The sequence below is a fragment of the Pristis pectinata genome, chromosome 12, assembly GCF_009764475.1.
Source record: "Pristis pectinata isolate sPriPec2 chromosome 12, sPriPec2.1.pri, whole genome shotgun sequence".
NCBI classification, from domain to species: Eukaryota; Metazoa; Chordata; class Chondrichthyes; order Rhinopristiformes; family Pristidae; genus Pristis; species Pristis pectinata.
Genome location: NC_067416.1, coordinates 48,561,075 through 48,585,876, shown reverse-complemented (window position 1 = coordinate 48,585,876; position 24,802 = coordinate 48,561,075). Strand labels below are relative to the sequence as shown.

The 24,802-nt window shown below is 46.2% G+C and overlaps 1 protein-coding gene across 1 annotated transcript in view; it reads left to right on the top strand.

Moving 5' to 3' along the window:
* The first annotated feature begins 2,736 nt into the window (after positions 1-2,736).
* The window catches only part of LOC127576388 (zinc finger protein 271-like), a 35,173-nt gene continuing 13,107 nt past the window's right edge, over positions 2,737-24,802 (top strand). Inside the window, exons 1-3 of the mRNA XM_052026905.1 lie at positions 2,737-2,868; positions 3,560-4,276; positions 17,974-18,813. Coding sequence (XP_051882865.1) covers positions 2,737-2,868; positions 3,560-4,276; positions 17,974-18,813 — 1,689 coding nt within the window. The remainder of the gene's footprint in view (positions 2,869-3,559; positions 4,277-17,973; positions 18,814-24,802) is intronic.

Below are 24,802 nucleotides of genomic sequence, written 5' to 3'. Positions count from 1 at the left end.
GCAGTGCACATGCTCCTGTCTACATCAATGGTGCTGAGGTCGACAGGGTTGAGAGCTTCAAGTTCCTGGGAGTGAACATCACCAATAGCCTGTCCTGGTCCGACGACACGGATGCCATGGCCAAGGAAGCTCACCAGTGCCTCTACTTCCTCAGGAGGCTAAAGAAATTTGGCAAAACCCTGCCAACCCTCACCAACTTTTATTGACGCAGCACAGAAAGCATCCTATCCGGACGCATCACGGCTTGGTATGGCAACTGCTCTGCCCAGGACCGCAAGCAACTGCAGAGAGTTGTGGACACAGCCCAGCACATCACAGAAACCAGCCTCCTCTCCATGGACTCTAGTCTATACCTCTTGCTGCCTTGGTGAAGCAGCCAGCATAATCAAAGACCCCACCCATCCAGGTCATTCTCTCTTCTCTCCTCTCCCAGCAGGCAGAAGATACAGGAGACTGAGGGCACGTACCACCAGGCTCAAGGACAGCATCTACCCCATTGTGATAAGACTATTGAATGGTTCCCTTATACGATGAGGTGGATTCCGACATCAATCTACCTTATTATGACCTTGCACCTAATTGTCTACCTGCAATGCACTTCCCTATAGCTGTGACACTTTACTCTGTATTCTGTTATTATTTTTACCCTGTACTACCTCAATGCACTGTGTAATGAATTGATCTACACGAGTGGTATGCAAGTTTTTCACTGTACCTCAGTACGTGACAATAATAAACCAATACAAGCATGAAGAAGAGTTTTGCAGCAGATGATCTGAGATGGGGTGGAGCTGGATCGAGTGTGCAGAAAAAATTCACAGGATTTGAGTCATAAGGAGTGATTGGATAGGCAGAGACTGGAGCAAAGGAAGCTGAGGGGTGACCTTATAGAAGTTTATAAAAAATTATGAGGGGCATAAATAAGGTCGATGGAGTATTTTCTCCCCCCAGAGTAGGGCAGTCTAAAACTAGAGGGCATTGGTTTAAGGTGAGAGGGGAAAGATTTAAAGAAAAGATTTAAATGGATAAATTTTTTCACATAAAGAGGGCATATGGAATAAGCTACCAGAGGAGGTGGTAGAAGCAGGTTTAAAAGACATTGTTGAACATATTGCATCACGGCCTGTTATTGGAAGGTCCAATGCACGGGAACACAAGAGGCTACAGATGGAAGTGGACTCAGCCAGTTCCATCACGGATACAGCTCTCCCCACCATCAAGGACATCTGCAAGAGGTGATGTCTCAGGAAGGCCACATCCATCATTAAGGGCACTCACCGTCTGGGCTATACCCTCTTCTCATGGCTACCATCAGGCAAGGAGTTTCAGGTGCCTGAAGACCTACCTCAAAGCTGAACAACAGCTTCTTCCCCACTGCCATCAGGTCCTGTCCTGGACAACCTGTCCTGGACAAACCACGTGGATGCCGTGGCCAAGAAAGCTCACCAGTGCCTCTACTTCCTCAGGAGGCTAAAGAAATTTGGTTTGTCCCCTTTGACTCTCACCAACTTTTACCAATGCACCATAGAAAGCATCCTATCAGGATGTATCATGGCTTGGTATGGCAACTGCTCTGCCCAAGACCGCAAGAAGCTGCAGAGAGCTGTGGACCCAGTCCAGTGCATTATGGACACCAGTGTCCCCTCCTTGGACTCTTGTCTTTACCTCTCGTTGTCTTGGTGTAGCAGCCAGCATAATCAAAGACCCCACCCACCCAGGACATTCTCTCTTCTCTACTCTTCCATCAGGTAGAAGATACAGGAGCCTGAGGGCATGTACCACCAGACTTAAGGACAGCTTCTACCCCACAGTGATAAGACTATTGAACAGTTCGCTTATACAATGAGATGGACTATGACCTATGACCTCATGACCTCACGATCTACCTTGTTGTGACCTTGCACTTTATTGCACTGCACTTTCTCTGTAGCTGTGACACTTTACTCTGTACTGTTATTGTTTTTACCTGTACAACCTCAATGCACTCTGTACTAACTCAATGTAACTGCACTGTGTAATGAATTGACCTGTAAGATTGGTTTGTAAGACAAGTTTTTCACTGTACCTCGGTACGTGACAATAATAAACCAATACCAATACAATGCCAATTCTTGAACTGGCCTGAAAAACCCTAATTTTATCTCGGACTATATTTCCCTCAACTTGCACTGTTATGTTTATTTTTAATGTGTTGTGTAAGCTATGCATAATTTATGTTAAGTTTATGTAATTTATGTTCATCATGTTTGTAATGTACTGTGCTGCTGCTGTAAAAAGCGAATTTTCATAGCATTTATATCCTGGGTATGTGTGCCCATAACTATGAACTTGAACATATGGACAGGTACATGGATAATAAAGGTTTAGGAGACACAAGAGACTGCAAATGGTCGAATATGGAGCAAAAACAAGCTGCTGGAAGTACTCAGCCGGTCAAGCAGCATCTGTAGAGGGAAATGGATAGTCGACATCTCGAAGGGTCTCGACTCCAAACGTCGACTGTCCATTTACCTTTACAGCTGCTGGCAGAACCGCTGAGTTTCTCCGGCAGCTTGTTTTTTTGTTGCTTAAGGTTTAAATTGATATGAGTCAAACGCCGGCAAGTGGACTGAGTGTAGATTTGTCAGCTTGGTCGGCATAGACGAGTTGGGCTGCAGGGCCTGCTTCCGTACCGTGTGACTCGATGAACCTGTTTTGTGCTGTATGGAATCTATGGTTTCCCAACCCAGCCATTCAATGGCGGAATACTTACCCGGAGTTCCCCGCGCAGCAGAATACGCTCTATCAAAGAGCATGGGGGCCGAGGACACTGGCGCTCTGCGCATGCTCATTGCGAGCGGCAGCGATGGCGTGATGTGGAAGGGGCTTGTCAGGAGGTGGCAGGAGAGCAATGGAATGTGTGAGTTGACTGGGAGCTTTTGTTTTAAATAAACAGACGGTGCAAGTCTCAAGCCTCGAGTAGCAGCCTAAACGTTTCGCGTTTTCTGTCCTGTGCGCGGCCTCATCGGCTGCTATTTACCGAGGGGGCGGGGCGGCGGCGATACCTAGTGCACATGCGCAGTCGTGTCGGTGGCGTGGGCGGGCGCAGGCGGGGAGGCCGGTGTTTGATTGACATTCCCTTGGCGCAATGGGAGAGCAGGGGAGGGTCGGCTTTGAGGAAGGACTGGGATTTGCGTCTTTGGGGCAAGCAGAGCAAAGTGAACCAAAGTGCTGGAAATGTTTTTCAGATCAGCCGGGATCTGTGGAGAGAGTTAACGTTTCAGGTCAATGATCTAGCAACAGGAATTGCCTGTTGGATTTCTTCCCATAGTTTACGGTGATGACGTTTCTGAACTCCTGTTACAGGACATTGGAAGAGGATTTACAGAGGGGGAAGCTGAGATTGCCCATAACCTGAATATCATCGCGCTTTGATTGCCGATGAACAGATGCTTCTCTGCCCTGTCCGAGGGATAAGAGTTCAAACAGTTGAAGATGTTCACTGCAAAGTGACCTGGTGCACTGACCACAGACCCCAGTTACACGGAGACAGGATTGAACTATTCACGTTCTCACATAGATAGTGCAGACTAAGTTTCATCAGATCCTGGAGGGAGACAAAGACACCCGCACCCTGGAAAAACTGTGTAAATGTGACTACTGTGGGAAGGGATTCAATTACCCATCCCAGCTGGAAATACATCAGCGTAGCCACACCGGGGAGAGGCCGTTCAGTTGCTCCCAGTGTGGGAAGACTTTCAAAGAATCATCCAATTTGATGAAACATCAGCAAATTCACACTGGGGAGAGACCATTTATTTGCTCGGATTGTGGAAAGGGATTCGGTCAGTCTTCCCACCTACTCACCCACCAGCGGGTTCACACTGGGGAAAGGCCGTTCAGCTGCTCCCATTGTGCAAAGACGTTCACGCGTTCATCGAACCTGCTGAAACACCAGCGGGTTCACACTGGGGAGAGACCATTCATCTGCTACATTTGTGGGAAGGGATTCACTCAGTCTTCTAACCTGCTGACACATCAGCGGGTTCACACAGGGGAGAAGCCGTTCACCTGCTCTGCATGTGGGAAGGGATTTTCCCAGTCCTTCCACCTCTTGACGCACCAGCGAGTTCACACTGAGGAGAGGCCGTTCAGATGTCCTCACTGTGTGAAGACGTTTGCTCGCTCGTCCAACCTGAAGACCCACCAGCGCGTTCACACTGGGGAGAGGCCATTCACTTGCACTGTGTGTGGGAGGGGATTCACTCAGTCATCCAATCTACTGACACATCAGCGGGTACATGTGTAGGGATTGGTGTAAGATTTTGCTGTTATTGTTGCTGCTTTGAGTGACATCCAGGACTGAATTCATTCTAATGGCTGGGACTCTATTCTGTGGATGTCAGTTGGCCTTTATAAATGGCTGGAATTTAATATTCTGGATAAATGTCAATTAAATGTTTTTCTGTATCCAAACAGCATTACCTTAGACAAACATACCACAAGTACAAATACTGCTCCATTACGTAGAAGAAAGAATGTGATCAAACTCCTTTAGTGCTAAAATAAACCTCAACTTTTGAGAATTTCTTGATACTTTCTTCAATAACTTTCAATCAGTTTGCTGGAAATTTCAAATTTGCTTTGCGCATGTGTTAAAGATGAGCAGTTTCTTCACAAGACAAGGGAGCAGAAGCAGGCCATTCAGCCCATCGAGTCTGCTCCAAGGAAAAAGAAATGGGGAATGGGGAGAAGAAAAAAAACCTATTCTAATCCCAATTTCTGGCCTTATCCCCATATCCCTTGATACCCTGACTATTTAGATATCCATCTATCTCCTCCTTGAACGCCCCCACTGATCTGGCCTCCACTGCTGTACGTGGCAAGGAGTTCCACAAATTCACCACCCTCTGGCTAAAGAAATTTCTCCTCATCTCTGTTTTGAAACTGTACCCTCTAATTCTAAGATTGTGTCCTCTGGTCCTGGACTCACCCACCAAGGGAAACAGCCTAGCCACATCTACTCTGTCCTTTGCTATCAACATTTTAAATGTCGCTATGAGGTCCCCTCTCATTCTTCTGTACTCTAGTGAGTACAGTCCAAGAGCCGACAAACGCTCATCATACGTAAGCCCTTTCATTCCTGGAATCATCCTCGTAAATCTCCTCTGAACCCTCTCCAACGTCAGCACATCCTTCCTAAGATGTGGGGCCTAAAACTGCGCACAATATTCCAAATGAGGCCTCACTAGTGCCCCGTAGAGCCTCATCAACACTTCCTTACTTTTATACACTATACCTCTCGAAATGAATGCCAACATAGCATTCGCTTTCTTTACCACCGATCCAACCTGGTGGTTAACCTTTAAGGTATCCTGCACGAGTACCCCCAAGTCCCTTTGTACTTCTGTACTTTGAATTTTCTCTCCTTCTAGATAATAATCTGCCCGCTTATTTCTGCTTCTAAAGTGTACAACTGCATATTTCTCAACATTGAATCTCATCTGCCATTTCCTTGCCCATTCTCCTAAACTGTCTAGGTCCCTCTGCAACCTTCCTATCTCCTCAATACTCCCTACTCCGCCACCTATCTTGGTGTCATCCGCAAACTTAGCCACAAAACCATTTATTCCATTATCCAAATCGTTGATGTACAAGGTAAAAAGGAGCGGTCCCAACACCGACCCCTGCGGCACACCACTAGTAACCGGTAACCAACCGGAACGAGATCCTTTTATTTCCACTCTTTGCTTCCTGCCAACCAGCCAACGCTCCACCCATTCTGCTATCCTACCCATAATTCTATGACCTCTCATCTTATTAATCAGTCTCTTGTGCGGCACCTTATCAAAGGCCTTTTGAAAGTCTAAATACACAACATCTGCCACCTCTCCCTTATCCACCCTACCTGTGATTTCTTCAAACAACTCCAATAGGTTGGTCAGGCAGGATCTTCCTTTCACAAAACCATGTTGGCTAGGACCTATCTTACCTTGCGCCTCTAGGTATTCCGTAACCCCATCCTTGAAGATTCCAATAATTTTCCCACCACTGACGTCAGACTAATAGGTCTGTAATTTCCTTTATGCTGCCTCCCACCTTTCTTATACAATGGAACTACATTTGTGACCCTCCAGTCCTCCGGAACCATGCTGGAATCTATCGATTCCTGGAAAATTATCACCAATGCCTCCGCTATCTCTAAAGCCACCTCCTTCAGAACCCAGGGATGCACCTCATCCGGTCCGGGAGACTTATTAGTCTTTAGCTCATTCAGTTTTCCTAGCACCTTCTCCCTAGTAATCTTAACTGAACTCAGTTCCATTTCGTGAGACTCCTGACTAACCAGCACATTGCTGATGTCCTCCACAGTGAAGACCGATGCAAAATATTCATTCAATTCCTCTGCCATCTCTCTATCATCCATTACTATACCTCCTGCACCGTTATCAATTGGTAATCTCCAAGCAGTGTCTCTGCTTTTAAACACTGCTCTCCCGAACGTTCTGGTAAAAAGGCACTGGGATATTGAACACAAGTTTAAAGGCCACCAGGAAAATAAAATTAAAAAAAACTACAGATGCTGGAAATCTGGAATAAAAGCAGAAAATGCTGGGAACGCTCAGCAGGTCAGGCAGCACTGGTGGAAAGAGGAACAGTTAATGTTTCAGATTTCAGGTTGGAGACCATCAGAACTGAGGAAGAGAGAAAAGTTTTCAGTAGCAGAAGTGTGGGGGAAAAGGTTGGGCTGGAGTATGCTCAGAACAAAAGGGAACACACAAGAGATTCTGCAGGTGCTGGAATCTCCAGCAACACCCACAAAATGCTGGAGGAACTCAGCAGGTCAGGCAGCATCTATGGAGGGAAATAAACAGACCTGAAACATTGACTGTTTCGCTCTCCACAGATGCTGCCTGACCTGCTGAGATTTTCAAGCATTTTCTGCTTTCATTTCAGGTTTCCAGCACTTGCAGTTTTTTGAAAGAAAAGTTGTCTTCGGCCTCCTACCACAATGCTCAGTGCAACATTGAGGAACAGCACCACATCTTCTTATCCTGGCTTCCATCCTCTTCCTTTCCAGTCCTGATGAAGGGTCTTGGCCCGAAATGTCGACAGTTTATTTCCCTCCATGGATGCTGCCTGACTTGCTGAGTTCCTCCAGCATTTTGTGTGTGTTTCTCCAGAACAAAGGGAATATCTGTTATAGGATGAGTCAAAATGGGTTTAAGGGAGCAATTACAATCACATTAAGCATCTTGTCTGTGTAATCTGTTGTAAATGGCGAGGCCGTGGGGCGTGTGCAGCAGTTCAGACTAAATGAACAGGAAGACACCCTGGTAGGCATGGCCGAGTTGGGCCGGAGCCTAGTTCTGCGCTGTATAACTCTATGAGAATCAGAAAAATTGAGTCAAAATGATGACAGGCAGAAGTGGCCAGTTCTGATTCAGAGACAAAAAGAGCAAATGACCTGAAGTTGGAGAATTGGATATTGACCACAGAAGGCTGCAATGTGCCCAGATGGAAGATGAGGCATTGTTCCTTGAGCTTGTGCTGGGCCATATTGTGGCAGTTCAGGAGGCCATGGAGTGGGAATGGGATGGTGTTATGAGAAAGGTTCTTTTGGTATCTTAAAGATGAAGGTATCTGGACACACAGTCTTTGTACTTTAAAAGGAGGACTTTATTCACAAAGACCGACGCGGGAACAGAATGTGAAGGAACAAATACACACTCGCACTAGGGTGATCACGAAACGTGGGGGGTGTCACACAGGGGTGAAGTGCACACACGCTCACTCACAAACACAATGAACTAGTACAAATGATCAGGGAACAAACAAATATGTTGTCTGGACCCCCTGATTCGGGACAAACAATGGCTCTATGCTACTGGGAATCTACTCAGGATGCTCCTAGACCCCTGTGGAAGTGCACCCTGTCACCTGTGGTCTCAACCCCGGCAGCGATCGGAAAAGAGAGTTGCCCACGTGTACCATCTTTTATAGGGCTGTAGCTGGGTGGAGCCCGCTCAGGTAATTCAAACAAGCCAATGATTCCGGGTCAAGAACAAAGGTGGGTTACAAGCCAATCCTTAGGTGTGCTCTTTAATGGTAGGGGCGGAGCCGGACCCTGACCCTTGATTGGTAGTGGTATAGCTTCCGACCTGATAGGCAATGTTGTCATCCGACCGTGAGGGTCAGTAGTGTTGTCACTGTTATCTGACCCCTGGCCTTTCATACTACAGATGGCGAATTAAAGTGCAAGGCAACCAGAAGCTCAGGGTCCCTCCTATGGACTGAGCACGGATGCCAAACAAAGGGATCACCCAACCTGTGTTTGCATTCGCTGGTGTAGAAGAAGCCACATTGTGAGCACTGTGCACTAGATTGGAAGTGCCCATGAATCGCTGCTACAGCCAGAAGGACTGTCCGGATCTCCGGATAGTGGGAAGGGTAGAGGTGAAAGGACCGGTGTTACATATCCTGTTGTTTCATGGAGAAGTGCCGTACGACATGCTGTAGTGGGTGGGGAGGGAAAAGCGGACCTGGGAGTCATGAAGGAAGAGATCCCTTAAATGTTGCGAATGGAGGGGAATATGTGGCTCGTTGTGGAATCCTATTGGATTGTGGAGGCTGGTGGAGCGGAAGGTAAGGACCGGAGGGGGAGTCTGCTCTTGCTCTGTCTGGGAGAGAGAGTGGGAGCCAAAGTGCAGGAAAGAGAGAGATGAGGTTAAGGACTCTGTCCACTGTTGGTAGAGGGGAAGCACAGCTCAAGAAGGAACGTATTTCTGCGGAATGTCTCATCATCAGGGCAAATGCTCTGGAGACAGAGGAACTGTGGGAATGGAATGGAGTCCTGCCAGGAGGCAGGGTGGGAGGAAGTATTGTCAAGGTAGCTGTAGGAGATGCTGGGCTTGTAAAGGTTACCCTTCACGTTCAGGTGTTTTAAAGGTGACCAGTTTCTTCTTTCAGAGAATCTCCAAGCAGTGTCTTTGTCTTCAAACTCTGCTCTCTTTTATTTCCTACTTGGTTCAGTAACTCAGTTTTTTTCCAGTTATGTTGATAACTGCATTGGTGCTGCTTCCTGAATATTAATACTCATAAAGAACTCAAATTTCTTTTCCCACAATTTCCAGCCTTCTCACACCTCCTCTGATTCTGCCCTTTCCTGAATCTTTCTGTACCTATCTCAGGAGGCGTGCTGGCAGCTAACATCTGTTCCTAGAGATGTTAGCTGCCAGCAGATCTCTAACTGCAGATGCTGGAATCTAGATGAAAAACACGATGATGCTGGAGGGACTCAGCAGGCCAGGCAGCATCTGTGGAGAAAAGCAGGCGGTCAACGTTTTGGGTCAGGACCCTTCTTCAGGACTGAAGATAGGAAAAGGGGAAGCCCGATATATAGGAGGGAAAAGCAGAGCAGTGATAGGTGGACAAAAGAGGGGAGGCGGGGTGGGCACAGGGTGCTGATAGGTAGATGCAGGTAAGAGGTAGTGATAGGCAGGTGTGGGGGAGGAGGGGAGAGCAGATCCACCGGGGGATGGGTCAAAGGTAAGGAGAGAGCGGGAAAAAAGGTAGAAAAAAAGAGACTAGGAAAGTGAAGAAGAGAAGAAGCCTGGTGGTGGTGGTGGGGGGATTACCTAAAGTGGGAGAATTCAATATTCATGCCGATAGAACCAGCTGTTCATGCTGCCCATGTTTTGTTCAGGACAGTAACAATTGGTCATAATCCTGACTTTTCCAATTAAAGATCTTCCAGGCTTTTGTGTAAAGACCTCCATGTGTACATTGAACCTCTGTATTTACATAATTTATTACCATCCACTATTGCCTTAAATTAGGATGCCTTTTAGTGCATAATAGTTCCTTCCCTCCTCCCTGTGCCAGATATTCCTTTTGTTCTTCTCTGATCGCTCACCATTTCTTCCTCATTGCCTGACACTCCCTCAGGTCCATCCTGAGGCCTGCACACTTGTCGCTTGTACAGATACAGAGAGAAAAGGTGGAGTCGTTTGGAGATTGGTAGTGATACTGGAATTTGTTAAAATCTAATAAAGCTGGAGATCCCAGAGAAATCTGGGTAAAAGCATCACCAAGATATCCCGACGTACATTAGGAACATTTTGTTTTCTGCAGAAGCTTTTTAAAATATTCTCATTGGGTGAAGCAGTCAGATTTGTGATACCTGGCATTGTCGTATGTCAAAATCTGGTGGTTGCCATGAGCTCTGGGCCAGTACAAAAGCCAGAGGGAAACTGGGTGGAGGGTCCTTGAACTAATTTGAATGAGTGTCTTTGCCTTTGCAAGTGGTCCCTGGGAATTGCAATCACAAAGAAGCATGCCAGTGGCTCTACTTCATTAGGAGTTTGAGGAGAATTGGTATATCACCAAAGGATCTTACAAATTTATTTAGATGTCCAGTGGAGAGCATCCTGACTGGTTGTATCACAGCCTGGTGGAGCCTCCAAAGCACAGGATCACAAGAGGCTGCAGAGGGTTATAGATTCACCCAGCTCCATCACAGACACAATGCTCCCCACCAGAATCGGAATCAGGTTTATTATCACTGACATATGTCGTGGAATTTGTTGTCTTGCAGCAGCAGTACAGTGCAAGACATAAAAATTACTATAAGTTACCAATAAATAAATAAAATAGTGCAAAAGAGAAATAATGAGGTAGAGTTCATGGATCTTTCAGAAACCTGATGGCGGAGGAGAAGAAGCTGTTCCTGAAAAGTTGAGTGTACCTGTACCTCGTCCCTGATGGTAGTAATGAGAAGAGTGTGTGTCCTGGATGGTGCGGGTCCTTAATGATGGATGCCGCCTTCTTGAGGCACCGCCTCTTGAAGGTGTCCTCGATGGTGGGGAGGGTTGTGCCCGCGATGGAGCTGGCTGAGTCTACAACCCTCTGCCGCCTCTTTTGATCCTGCACATTGGAGCCTCCATACCAGGTGGTGATGATACCAATCAGAATGCTCTCCACCATACATCTATAGAAATTTGCAAGCGTCTTTGGTGACATACCAAATCTCCTCAAACTACTAATGAAGCAGAGCTGCTGGCATGCCTTCTTCATGATTGCATCAGTTGGGCCCAGGATAGATCCTCTGAGATGTTGACACCCAGGAACTTGAAGCTGCTCACCCTTTCCACCGCTGACCCCTCAATTAGGACTGATGTGTGTTCTCCTGACTTCCCCTTCCTGAAGTCCACAATCAATTTCTTGGTCTTGCTGACACTGAGTGCAAGGTTGTTGTTGCAACACACTCAACCAGCCGATCTATCTCCTTTACGTCTTCTTGTCACCATCTGAGATTCTGCCAACAACAGTGGTGTCATCTGTGAATTTGCAGATGGTGTTTGAACTGTGCCTAGCCACATTGGATCTAAATGAATATGCCACAGCCATCACCAACTTCATCAAGACCTGCGTGGATGAGTGTGTGCCTTCGAAAACATACTGAGTCTTCCTAAACCAGAAGCCCTGGATGAACCAGGATATTCGCAGTCTGCTGAGGGCTATATCTGTGGCGTTCAAAACCAGTGATCCAGAGCCTACAAGATGTCCAGGTACGGCCTACGGAAGGCCATCGTGAGAGTGAGAAGGCAATTCCGAGTGAAGTTAGAGACACTATTGGATGCACGACACCTGTGGCAGGATTTGCATGCCATTACTTCCTACAAGGCGAAACCTAACAGCATAAATGACAGTGAAGCTTTACTCCCCGATGAGCTCAATGCCTTTTATGCATGCTTTGAAAGGGAGAATAACACTACACCTGTGTGAATTGCCACAGCATTTGGCGACCCTGTGATCTCTGTCTTGGAAGCTGACATCAGAACATCCTTCAAGAGGGTGAACCCTCGCAAGGTGTCAGGCCCCGACGGTGTACCTGGCAGGGTACTGAAAATCTGTGCTGACCAACTAGCTGGAGTGTTCAAGGACATCTTCAGCCTCTCACTGATGCAGTCGGGTTTCCCACCTGCTTCAAAAGGGCATCAATCATACCAGTGCCCAAGAAGAGCAGGGTGAGCTGCCTCAGTGACCATCACCCATTAGCACTCACATCTACTGTAATGAAGTGCTTTGTGACGTTGGTCATGGCTAGAATTAACTCCTGCCTGAGCAAGGACCTGGACCTGCTGCAATTTACCCACCACTACAACAGGTCTACAGTGGATGCAATCTCACTGGTTCTTCACTTGGCTTTGGAGCACCATGGAGAACATCTTCAAGAGGAATTGCCTCAAGAAGGTGGCATTTATCATTAAGGATCCTCATCATCTGGGACACCCCCTCTTCTCATTACTACCATCAGGGAGGAGGTACAGGAGCCTGAAGACCCATGCTCAATGTTTCAGGAACAGCTTCTTCCCTTCTGCCATCAGGTTTCTGAACAATCCATGAACACTACCTCATTATTCCTTTTTTTTGCATTATTTATTTAGTTTTGTAGTTTATAGATTTTGTCTTTGCATTCTACTGCTGTTGCAAAACAACAAATTTCATGTCATATGTCAGTGATAATAAATCTGATTCTGAATTGCACATGACATGTTTCTTCCAGTTCTGAGGATTATTAGAGTAGGCTAGGCCACTATTCTGTGGTCTGGAAGAATGAAAGGTGCCCTCGTGAAAATTCTGAGAGAGCTTGACAGGATAGAGAGGGAGAGGAGGGAGAGCATGTTTCCCCTGGGAGTAGAATCTAGAACTATGAATCACAGTCTCAAAATAAGAGGAAGGCAATTTAGGACAGGAATCAGGAGACCTTTCTTCACTCGGAGGGTGGTGAAAGTTTGGAATTCTCCACTCACTGAGCTGTGGAGGCTCAGTCGATGACATTTCAAAACTGAAATGGAAGGAAGTGTGTGTGGTAGAGGAATCAGGGGATCTGAGGTCTGTGTGAGAAAATGGTGTTGAGGTAGATCGCCCATGGTGTTATCACAAGGCAGAGGAGACTCTTGGCGCTGCCTGGCCAATTTCTTCTTCTTGTGCTTTCAGGAACATTGAGAGGTGACACCAGAGATATGGGAAGTGGCCAATGTTTTCCGGTCTCTTTTCTATAGTTGGAGGATCATGTGATGTGGAGGAGGGGCAGGTGTCAGGTTGGGAGAGGACCTTCCTTTCACAGATGTTAAGTGCAAGGCCAAGTCTCATTGAACCATGCATGAACAGGCCATGCTTCATTGAATGGGTTGGCAATGACTTGGGGAACAAATGTGAGTTTCTTGGAGGTGTCCTCACTAATGCTCAGGTTTAAAGGGACGAGGTCTTGATGTAGTGGTATCAATAATCTCTTGGGCATTCTAGACCATAGTGAGTCATGGTCCCAGAATCAGAATAAGATTTATTATCACTGATATATGTTGTGAAATTTGTTGTTTTACGGCAGCAGTACAGTGCAAGACATAAAAAAATTACTATATTACCAAAAAGTAAATAAATAAAATAATGCAAGAGAATGACAACGAGGTAGAGTTCATGGGTTCACGGACCGTTCAGAAATCTGATGGAGGAGGGGAACAAGCTCTTCCTGAAATGTTGAATGTGGATCTTCAGGATCGTGTACCTCCTCCCTGATGGCAGTAACGAGAAAAGGGCATGTCCCGGATAGTGAGGGTCCTTAATGATGGATGCCACCTTCTTGAGGCAACGCCTCTTGAACATGTCCTCGATGGCAGGGAGGGTTGTGGCTGAGTCTACAACCCTCTGCAGCATCTTTTGATCCTGCAGATTGGAGCCTCCGTGTCAGGCAGTGATGCAACCAGTCAGAATGCTCTCCACCATACAGCTATGGAAATTTGTAAGAGCCTTTGGTGACATACCAAATCTCCTCAAACTGCTAATGAAGTAGAGCAGCTGGCATGCCTTCTTTGTGATTACATTAATGTGTTGGGCCCAGGACAGATCCTCTGAGATGTTACACCCAGGAACTTGAAGCTGCTCACCCTTTCCACCATTGACCTCTCAATGACTCCTCCCCCACCACGACCCAGTGGCCGGACAGGGCAGAGGTATCGAATTTTCAGCTAAGGGCTGAACTGACCAGACAAGAATCAGCACATCAGCACATGGGTGGCCACCAACAATAGGTTAAGGATGCAGTTTCTCTTTGCAATCATCACAGGAGGGGTCGTTGCAAAGAGAAACTGCATCCTTAACCTATTTCATTGGGGATGTTTCGGACCTACTCCTGCTCAGCCGCAGAGATATGGGCAGGCACAGTAGTGTAGAAATTAGTGTAACGCTATTACAGCGCCAGCGACCCGGGTTCAATTCTGGCCACTGTCTGTAAGGAGTTTGTACTTCTCCCCATGTCTGCGTGGGTTTCCTCCAGGTGCTCCGGTTTCCTCCCACGTTCCAAAGACGTACGGGTTAGGAAGTTGTGGGCATGGTATGTTGGCGCCGGAAGTGTGGTGACACTTGCGGGCTGCCCCCAGAGCACTCTATGCAAAAGATGCATTTCACTGTGTGTTTCGATGTACATGTGACAAATAAAGATATATGATGAACACACAGGAGACGGCAGATGGTGGAATCTGGGGCATCAAACAATCTGCTGGATGAACTCAGCGGGTTGAACAATATCGACCAGCAGGGGGAGAGGAGGGGAAGGGTGAGGAGGGGGAAGGGTGAGGAGGGGGAAGGGTGGGGAAGGGTGAGGAGGGGGAAGGGTGGGGAAGGGTGAGGAGGGAAAGGGTGGGGTGGGGAGGGGAAGGGTGGGGAGGGGGAAGGGTGAGGAGGGGGAAGGGTGGGGAGGGGAGAGGAGGGGAAGGTGAGGAGGGGGAAGGGTGGGGAGGGGAGGGGAGGGGAAGGGTGGGGAGGGGGAAGGGTGGGGAAGGATGAGGAGGGAAAGGGTGGGGAGGGGAGAGGAGGGGAAGGGTGAGGAGGGGGAAGGGTGGGAAGAGTGAGGAGGGGGAAGGGTGGGAAGGGTGAGGAGGGGGAAGGGTGGGGAAGGGTGAGGAGGGAAAGGGTGGGGAGGGGAGAGGAGGGGAAGGTGAGGAGGGGGAAGGGTGGGGAGGGGAGGGGAGGGGAAGGGTGGGGAGGGGGGTTGGGAAGGGTGGGGAGGGGAGAGGAGGGGAAGGGTGAGGAGGGGGAAGGGTGGGGACGGGTGAGGAGGGGGAAGGGTGGGGAAGGGTGAGGAGGGAAAGGGTGGGGAAGGGTGAGGAGGGAAAGGGTGGGTGGGAGGAATCCTGATGCAGGGTTTTGACCCGAAACGTCCACAATTCCTTTTCCCCTGTAGATGCTGTTCGACCCGCTGAGCTCCTCCAGCACATTGTTAGTTATCGCGACCCCTGATCCTTCCATTGACCAAATTATCTTGGCCAGATGACGTGAGAATTTTGAATGCCGGTTTGTACTTCCAAACTCTGAACAGGAGTTATTCACTGCAGGTTTTGCCAAGATACTCAAGGCATGTCTGAGTCCAGACTTCCCTCCTTGTCCAAAACCCCATATCGTTTACATACCCGATTTATTTCAAACCTCAAAGAGTCACCTGAAATAGAAACAGAAAACGCTTGAAATATTCAGCAGCTTGGGCAAACATCTGCGGCGAGAACTTTCATTGATACGTGAAACTTTCATACTATTTTTCTCTCCACCAATACTGCGTGACCTGCTGAGCATTGTGTTTTTATGTCAAAATTCAAACATCTGCAGTGTTTTGTTGTTGAACGGTTGCATCCTCCTGTCGTAACTTTATGTTCCGTGACAGGAAACCTGCTGATAAAATTAAGAATCCTGTGATCAAAAAAGAACGGGTTTTAGATTGCAAGATGAGTCGAGGCCACAGATTCAGAACGGCGGAACGTAACTAGTGGCGTTACCACCTCCCATTGATCCTGTACTCATAATTTTGGAAGCATTGATATCCTAGTGTTAAAGGAGTGAGTAAGGCCGATGTACATAGGGCAGAAGCTTACACTGTCTAGATGAGATAGAAATAAGGAGCTCAGAATAATTTGCTTCTTATACCACATAAACGACTAAGCAGAGGAAATTGAACATGAGATATTATAGATTCTGAGAGATCAAACATTAAAAGTAAAAGCAGAAAATCTTTGTCTGTAGGTAAATGCTGCCAGACCCACCGAATATTTTCAACCACGTCTGCCTTTATTTCAGATTTTCAGTGCATGCAACTTTTTTTTATATATAAGTTAATTGTTTTATATCGGATGGAAGGAAACGGGTGCCAGTAACTGTGGGATTTATTTGCATCCGACTGGAAGGGATTGTCATTAGTGCTCTCCAGTCCGACTTAAATAAATCTCACAATTTATTGGGTTAGTTTATTAGCAGTTAGGAGATAGGCCTCAGTGACTGTGGGATTGATTTGTATGCTAAAGGGGGAAACTGGTGTCGATGCTCTGGTGGAGTTTAAGATACTAAGGGGGATCAGGTACCAGAGTTTTCACACCTCTGGTGGATTATTGGAAGCCGTTTCCCCCTCGATCCTGCAGCCTCTTATCGGGCTCTCTTTTGGTCAGAGACTCACCCGATTCCAGAATGATGGTCCTTGAATTCCTGTCAGAAAATAAACGTTCGTCGACCTGGTCAGTTACAACATCATCACGTCATTGAAAACGTTTTTCCGCATTTCTAATTTTACTTATTAACTTCGTTAATTAACTTCGTTCTACGGCCTATCCCACCGGCGGCCCCAAACTTAGCCACATCACAGGAAACAACTTTTCACAGAATGCTGCAATGGCGGCCGATCTACCCAGAATGCACCGCGCACTTGAAGGTTTCCTATCAATTGTGCGGGCGCTCGAGGCGCAAGCGCAGTAGGGCCACTTCTACGGGCGGAATGTGGTGCGCATGCGTGTCCGGAAGAGGCGGTGACATTGTGCGGGTGCAGCAGGTAAGAAGGAGGCGGGTTCGTGACTCCCCGGGGTGGTGGGTTATTGACCCGAAGTGCGGGCCAGGTCTTGGATAATGTACCGCATGTTGTGGAAACAGCTTGCATATTGGTCTCTTTAATGATGGGAATGTCCCGAAAGCTTTTTGCAGAAACGCAAGCACAGACAGGAGGCAATATTAGCGAATATGACAACAATATACGAAATAGACTCAAAAGCATAGATACAAGTCAATCGAGCCCGCAACCACCACCAACGACGCATTTTACACTAATCCTATATTAATCCCTTTTTAAAAATAATCTCCTCACATCCTCAACCCCTACCCCCAGAATCTACCACTCATCTATAATTTACAGTGGACAGTTAACCTAACAACCCGCAGATCTTTGGGACATGGGACTAAACCGGAGCACCCGGAGAAAACCCCCCACACGGTCGCAGGGAGAACGTGCAAATTTCATCCAGACAGCAGCCGAGATCAGGATTTGAACCGGGGTCTCTGGCGCTGAGAGGAAGCGGCTCTGCCAGCTGCACCACTGTGTTGGAGAGGCAGGTTTCAGTGTGCCAGGATTGGGTTGGAGGGAGGACTCTGATAATGTGGATTCACCATCGTGGTGGATTGAAGGTTGTGGATGTAGATTGATGTCAACTGTGGGAGGAAGGAGAGACAAGGGCACAGAGTTACAGGTTTTGCAGATGTATTCAGTAAGCAGTGCTGCTCAGAAACTACAAATATCTTGAATTTCTTTCCAATACTTTGAGTGATGTCTCTTAAACTTTTATAGGGTATTATTGACAGAAGATTTGTAAACAGGAAACTCAAACCGAACTTCAGATGAGGATCTAACTTTTGCTCATTATTTCAGGGACTCTATTATTTGCCCTTTGAATATTCAAAGAGAAGTATTCAACTATTCTGTGTGGAAAACATCTCAAACATTAGTGTGACAGAAAAAGCATGCATACTGGAGCTAAGAGTGTTCCAGTGGACTGACATGGGAAATGAAAACTTTAACCAGTTACACAGCTTGAAAAACCATTGACAACTGAGGTCAAGACATATACAGGTTCTGTGTGAGGACAAGGTTTCAACTGATCGTCCATCCTGGAGAGGCAAAAGGAGACCCGGCCCAAGGAGAAACCGTGGAAATGTGGGGACTGTGGGAAGGGATTCAATTACCCATCTGAGCTGGAAACTCACCAACGCAGTCACACCGGAGAGAAGCCATGTAAGTGTGGGGATTGTGGGAAAGGATTCAATTACCCGTCTCAGCTGGAAATCCATCGGCGCATCCACACAGGGGAGAGGCCCTTCACCTGCTCTTTGTGCAGGAAGGGATTCACAGAGTTATCCAAGCTCCACATCCACATGAGAGTTCACACCGGGGAGAGGCCTTTCCCCTGCTCCGTGTGTGGGAAGGGATTTGCTCAGTTGTCCACCCTGCTGACACACCAGCGAGTTCACACTGACAAGAGACCTTTTAAATGTTCCGACTGCGAGAAGAGCTTTAAAAGCAGGAGTGAAGTGCTGACACATCAGCGCACTCACACCGGGGAGAGACCCTTCACTTGCTCCGAGTGCGGAAAGGGATTCACTCAGTCATCCACCCTGCGGAAGCACCAGCGGGTTCACACCGGGGAGAGACCGTTCACCTGCCCTGTGTGTGAGAAGGGATTCACTCAGTCGTCCAGTCTGGTGGAACACCAGCGGGTTCACACCGGGGAAAGGCCATTCACCTGCTCCGTGTGCGGGAAGGGATTCACCCATTCATCTCACCTGTTGACGCACCAGCGAATTCACACTGGGGAGAGGCCGTTCACTTGCTCCGTGTGCGGGAAGGGATTCACCCAAAGGTCCAGCCTGCTGGCGCACCAGCGACTTCATACAGGGGAGAGGCCATTCACTTGCTCCGTGTGTGAGAAAGGGTTCACCCGATCGTCCAACCTGGTCACTCACCAACGAGTTCACAAGTGACTGCATTCAGGACACAGCCGTGATGGATTGTGACAGTTTCTATTGACGTTTAAAGCCCCCGTTTTCTTAGTACTCGAAGTGGATGTGAAATCACTCGCCTTTATTCATGAAGTCACTGTTGTAAACCATTGTCTTTGCTGCCTCAGTGTTTACATCACTCGACTGGAACTCAGAAAGGACAATAAGGAGGAGAATAGTCCAGTGGGAAGAGAACTTCATCCTGGACACAGTCCATCAGGGACATGCTGAGAGAGGCCGACAGCACTTCAGTTTTTCTCATCCCTCATCACCTGAGAGCAAGTCACCCTGTGGGTTCATTCCCAAGTGTGTAAGAAATCCATCCCAGCTGGTCTTCTCTGTGGTTCAGAGCCTCTGGACACAATGGAGATCTCTTTTACAACTTTAAGAGTCAGGAAGAACCACTGGGAATGATGGAGCACAGAGACTGAAACATCTGCTTCTGATAGATCCGGTGGGTTGAAGCTCTCAGTCTATAAATGACTATGGAGTATGCATTCTCTTTGTATGGAAGTGCTGACTCTGCAGTTTTACATCATTAATTTTATTAAGATAAATGGTCTAAAGTCTGCAAATGTTAGCAGCAGAGGAGGTCACCTGTTAATTTCTGGTACATTTGTACAATGGTCACTTGACCTGCAGACAATGAAAGACTTGCAGAGTATTTTGTTCTTAGTTGCTGAACTGACAAATATATTATGAGGAACCAAACTATTGGACCATGATCATTCAAGAAGTGAATGATGCCTGATTGCCCATTAAACTGGCACAGAAAGCAGTCCGATCAAAGTGGATTTGGGCTACATGAAGACGGGGGCTAATTATCCACCATGAGGGGAGGGATAAATACAACCAGCAGAGAAATTGACAGGAGTTTGGGAAAGAATTTGGATCACTACATTGGTGGTGGTGACCAAAGCTTTTCTTGCTTCATTGGGTGGCAGAGTCTACTGAAGCTGACTTAGGGCCACTGCTTGGGACAGATTAAAACAGATTTCCATGCACTGGCATGGGTGCTTAATGCCTGTATGTTCCCAGTCCCCCCCATCCCGTGAGTGATGCATGGGTTCCAGGTGTTGATTATACTGTTTGCAGTAATGTTATAGATGACAAAATGAAACAAGATTATCAATCTGGAGACTCTCAGAGTAGATATTGCTCCAGCTCCCCAGCAGATCCACCTGAAGGTGTTTAAAGAAATGAAAGGGATGATTTGAGAATACCTGGCCCATTATCTTCATTGGCTCGCTGGTGCCTGTGATGCTGCTGCAGGTAAGTGTTTCATTGCACTTGTGCATGCATGTACTTGTGCACATGACAATAAACTTGACTTTGACTTTAGGGATTGTTCCCCGGGACCTGAAGATTGCTTCAGGTCTCCACATTTTGAAAATCTGGGAGTTGCAGTCCCATTCGGTGTGACCTTAATACAGGGAAGGTGCTCAAAGGGATCCAAAAAAGCTGTTTACAATCGCAGAGAGGGAGTGATCATTGCCAACTCTTGTGACTAAGTGACTAGGTTGGTGGATGAGGTGGATACTGTTGAGATTGCTTTCCCTGAAATGTCACACTCATTTTCTGTGGTGGGCCTGATGCGATAGTGTAGCACTTGCCTGTCAAAAGTCACTTAATTAGAAATGGATAAAGATAAACCACATTGATATTCACTCCTGTGCGGCTCTTTACTCATGACACCTCTCAGCTTGGACATCTTGGGCAAAAGGTTCATAAAATGTTGACCTTATTACATCAAATGCTATGCTACAGGCATACAAAGTGCTGGTTAGGCGACACCTGTAGCGCTGTGAGCTGTTGGGAACACTGCAGGTGAGGAAGGATATAGTGGCCTTGGAAAGAGTGCAGCATAGGTTTACCAAAAAGCTACCTGAATCAAAGGGTATATTTACCAACAATAATTGACAGAAACTTGGATTGATTTCCCTGGAACTTAGAAGTTTTAGGTTAAAGTTTACAAGCTATTAATGACTGGGCCAAAGGCTCTCCTCGATATTACACAAGGACCAATTCTCACTGTGGAATCTTGCCACCCGGCTGTTAACCCTGGAAGTGAATTCCACTGGGTCACAATTCTCTGTGTAAGGAAGTTTCCCCTGACCTTTGTTCGAAATCTCCTGCTTGTCATCTTACATCTGTATGTCCTCGTCTTAACCCCCCTCCAATAGTTGTTACATTCTACCCCGTGACAGCTTCCATAATTTTAAACCTTCCCACCACATTGCCCCGGGATAGGTGTTGAACATGAGGAGAGGATCTTTCTTTTTCAATCTTTTTACTAGTTTTCAAATTAATACAGATTGATATATAGCATCAATATTTATACATGTAATACAAAGAGATCAGGATAACAATCATGGTATAGATAATCATAAAGAACAATAAAATATAAAAAAAATCTGTAGATCCTACTTAGTAAATGAATATAACAGAAAAGAAAGAAAAAGATTTATTATATAAATTAAAGAAAACCCCAACTCAATAAGAAAAATTGTAAACAATATAAACTAAACAAAAAAAAATTAAAAAAAAACAACAAAAAAAAAGAAAAAAAAAACTGGGCTAAAATTTCTCAGTAGAAACAGAGCAATATTATGTCATCAAGTCTGTTCCTCCAAGTTGGAAAGTTATTGAAAGGGGATCTACATCATGTGAAAATATTGAATAAATGGACTCCAAATATCTTCAAATTTAAGCGAAGGATCGACAGTACCACTCCTAGTTTTTTCCAAGTTTAAACATGATATAGTTTGAGAAAACCATTGAAAAGTAGTAGGGGGTATTGGATCCTTCCGTTGAAGCAAAGTGGATTGTTTGGCCATTAATGTAACAAAAGCAATCATACGGTTAGCAGAAGCAGATAAATGGCCAGACTCTATCCTTGGTAATCCAAAAATTGCAGCGATAGGGTGAGGTTGTAAATCAATCTTCAATACATTTGAAATAATGTTAAAAATGTCTTTCCAATATTTTTCCAGAAGAGGACAGGACCAAAATGTATGTGTCAAAGAAGCCACATTCGATTTATATCTATCACATATAGGATTTATATGGTTATAAAAACGAGCTAACCTATCTTTGGACATATGGGTCCTGTGGACTACCTTAAACTGTATCAATGAGTGTCTGGCACACATTGAAGGTGTATTAACTAAATGAAGAATTTTCTTCCAAGTCTCTATAGGTACAGATGTCTGGAGTTCACTCTCCCATTCATTCTTAATTTTTTCTAATGATTCCAGACGTATTTTCATAATTAAATCATAAATTATTGCAATCAAGCCCTTCTGATAAGGATTAAGACCTAAAATTTTTTCCGTAGTTTCAATTTTGTAAGGTGTCGGAAAAGAGGGAATAGTAGTTTTTAAAAAATTTCTGATCTGCAAATATCGAAAAAAAAGTGTGATCTAGGCAAATTATATTTATTAGACAATTGTTCAAAAGATGAAAAACGGTTATCAATGAAAAGATCACGAAAACAAACCATTCCCTTCCTTTTCCATATGGAAAAAGCTGAGTCAGCTCTGGATGGATGAAAGAAAAAATTTAGATTGAATGGGCCTTGACAAATTTATTCAGTCCAAAAAATTTACGTAATTGAAACCATATTCGTATTGTATGTTTAACAATTGGGTTAGTCGTATGTTTACTTAACTTGGTAAGTGCAAAAGGGAGTGAAGCAACTAAAATAGAAACTAATGAAAATTCAAGAACTGTTTGGTGCTCAAGGCATACCCATTTAGGGCATTGAATTACATCAGAATCTTGTATCCAAAAAATTAAATGACTGATATTAATTGCCCAATAATATAATCTAAAGTTAGGCAAGGCCAAACCACCATATTTAGTTTTTGTAAATATTTCTTACTTAACCTTGGGTTTTTATTCTGCCAAATAAATGAAAGAATTTTAGAATCAATAGTGTCAAAAAAAGATTTCGGGACAAAAGTTGGAATCGCTTGAAATAAATATATGAGGAGAGGATCTAACGGAAAGGACAGGGTTGAGAGAGGCCCTGACACTGAAGCACTGCTGCTCTGGTCGAGAGAGCATCTGATCTGATGAAAGGTCCCCTACCTGAGACATTAACTGTTTCTCTCCCCAGAGGCTGCTTGACCTACTGAGTATTCCCAGCACTTTCTGTTTATATTTCAGATTTCCAGTACAGGCAGTTCCCCAGGTTATGACAGGGTCCTGTTCCTGAGAACTGCTCGGAAGCCGAACTGTTCGTAAGTTGGGAATGAACGGAAATGGTGTGTGGGAGAGGATCGCGGAAACACCGGTAACGGGAGAGCGAGCAGGCGTGGGAAGAGCGGCTGCCAGCCGGCCTCACTGCCACAGTGAGTGAGTGAGTCTGCGCAGCGCTCCCAGCTCTGCTCGGCTGCTCCCAGGCCCGATTGTTGCGGCGTGGCGGGGGGGGGGGGGTGGTGGCGGCGGGGGAGTAGGTGGGGAAAGAAGGCAGGTGGAAGTGCCCCATTCCCACCCTGCCGAAGATGCCTGCAGCAGCCGGCAAATCCATCCCCAATAATCCCGCCAGTCTCCCAAACGCTTGTTGGCAAGTACAGGCTGTCCATGAATCAGGTGTTCGTAACCTGGGGAGGATCTGTATCTGTACTTTTTGTTTGCTTTTTGAAATTACCTGTCTTGACTGACTTCCCACCTGATCTGTTTGTGACCACAGTTGTCCACCTTGGCGATTATCAGTGATAAATCACAGGCACACAATGCTGGATGCAATCAGATTGTAAGCACAAAATCTGGGGTCTCAGCAGGGAGGAGCCTCCCAGGACGCATGAGTAAATCTGTAAGCTCTACTGTTGCAATAAAGAATCATCCTGCAGGGAATATTCTCAACATTTTGAGCTTTTTTTGTACCTGAGGTCCAGAACGATTATTGAAACTCAGTGATAGGGTAGGCAGTCAGAATCTTTTATCCTGGGGTAGAAATCTCAAATACCAGAGTTCATGCATTTAAGGTGGGAGAGGGAAAGTTTAAAGGAGATGTGTGGGACAAGTTTTTTTTACACAGAGAGAGGTAGGTGCCAGGAACAGGCTGCCAGGGGTGGTGGTGGAAGCAGATATGGTAGATAAGATAAGATTTCCTTATTAGTCACATGTACATCGAAACACACAATGAAATGCATCTTTTGCGTAGAGTGTTCTGGGGGCAGCCCTCAAGTGTCGCCACGCTTCTGGCCCCAACATAGCATGCCCACAATTTCCTAACCCTTACGTCTTTGGAATGTGGGAGTAAACCGGAGCACCCGGAGGAAACCCACGCAGACACACAGGGAGAATGTACAAACTCCTTACAGACAGTGGCAGGAATTGAACCCAGGTCGCTGGCGCTGCAATAGCGTTACGCTAACCACTACACTACCATGCCTGCCGTGGCATTTAAGAGCCTTTAATTAGACACATGAATTTGCAGGGACTGGAGGGATATGGATTATGTACAGGCAGAAGAGATTTAGTTTAATTTGGCATCGTGTTTGGCGCAGACATTGTGGGCCAAAGGGCCTGTTCCTCTGCTGTAACGTTCTATGTTCTAATGCAGGGAGATTCTTTGCTAAGTAGCACTGTTAACCATTTGTTGTTGTCCTTAACCTTCGCCAGTTCCAAGGCCTCTGCTTTTCAGCCCCAACTGCATGTTAGTTGCCAGTTTCCTATTCCCAGGCCCTACTCCCCAGGGTAATTCAGACCACCTTCCAAGCGGTGGAAAGCCAGAGATGTTGGAGTTCCAAAGGACCATGAGGATGTTTGATTAAGTCCGCAGGAGTTTGTTAGCAAACATTAAAAGCTCATGGTATTGAAGGTGAAACGATCCATCTGGGAAATGGCTGAGCTATGGGATTCAGAGAAGGGATGATGAGTGGATATTCCAATTGACAGGATGTGGCTAACAATATAACGTGAGTGTTGGGGCCACAATTATTGGATAGAA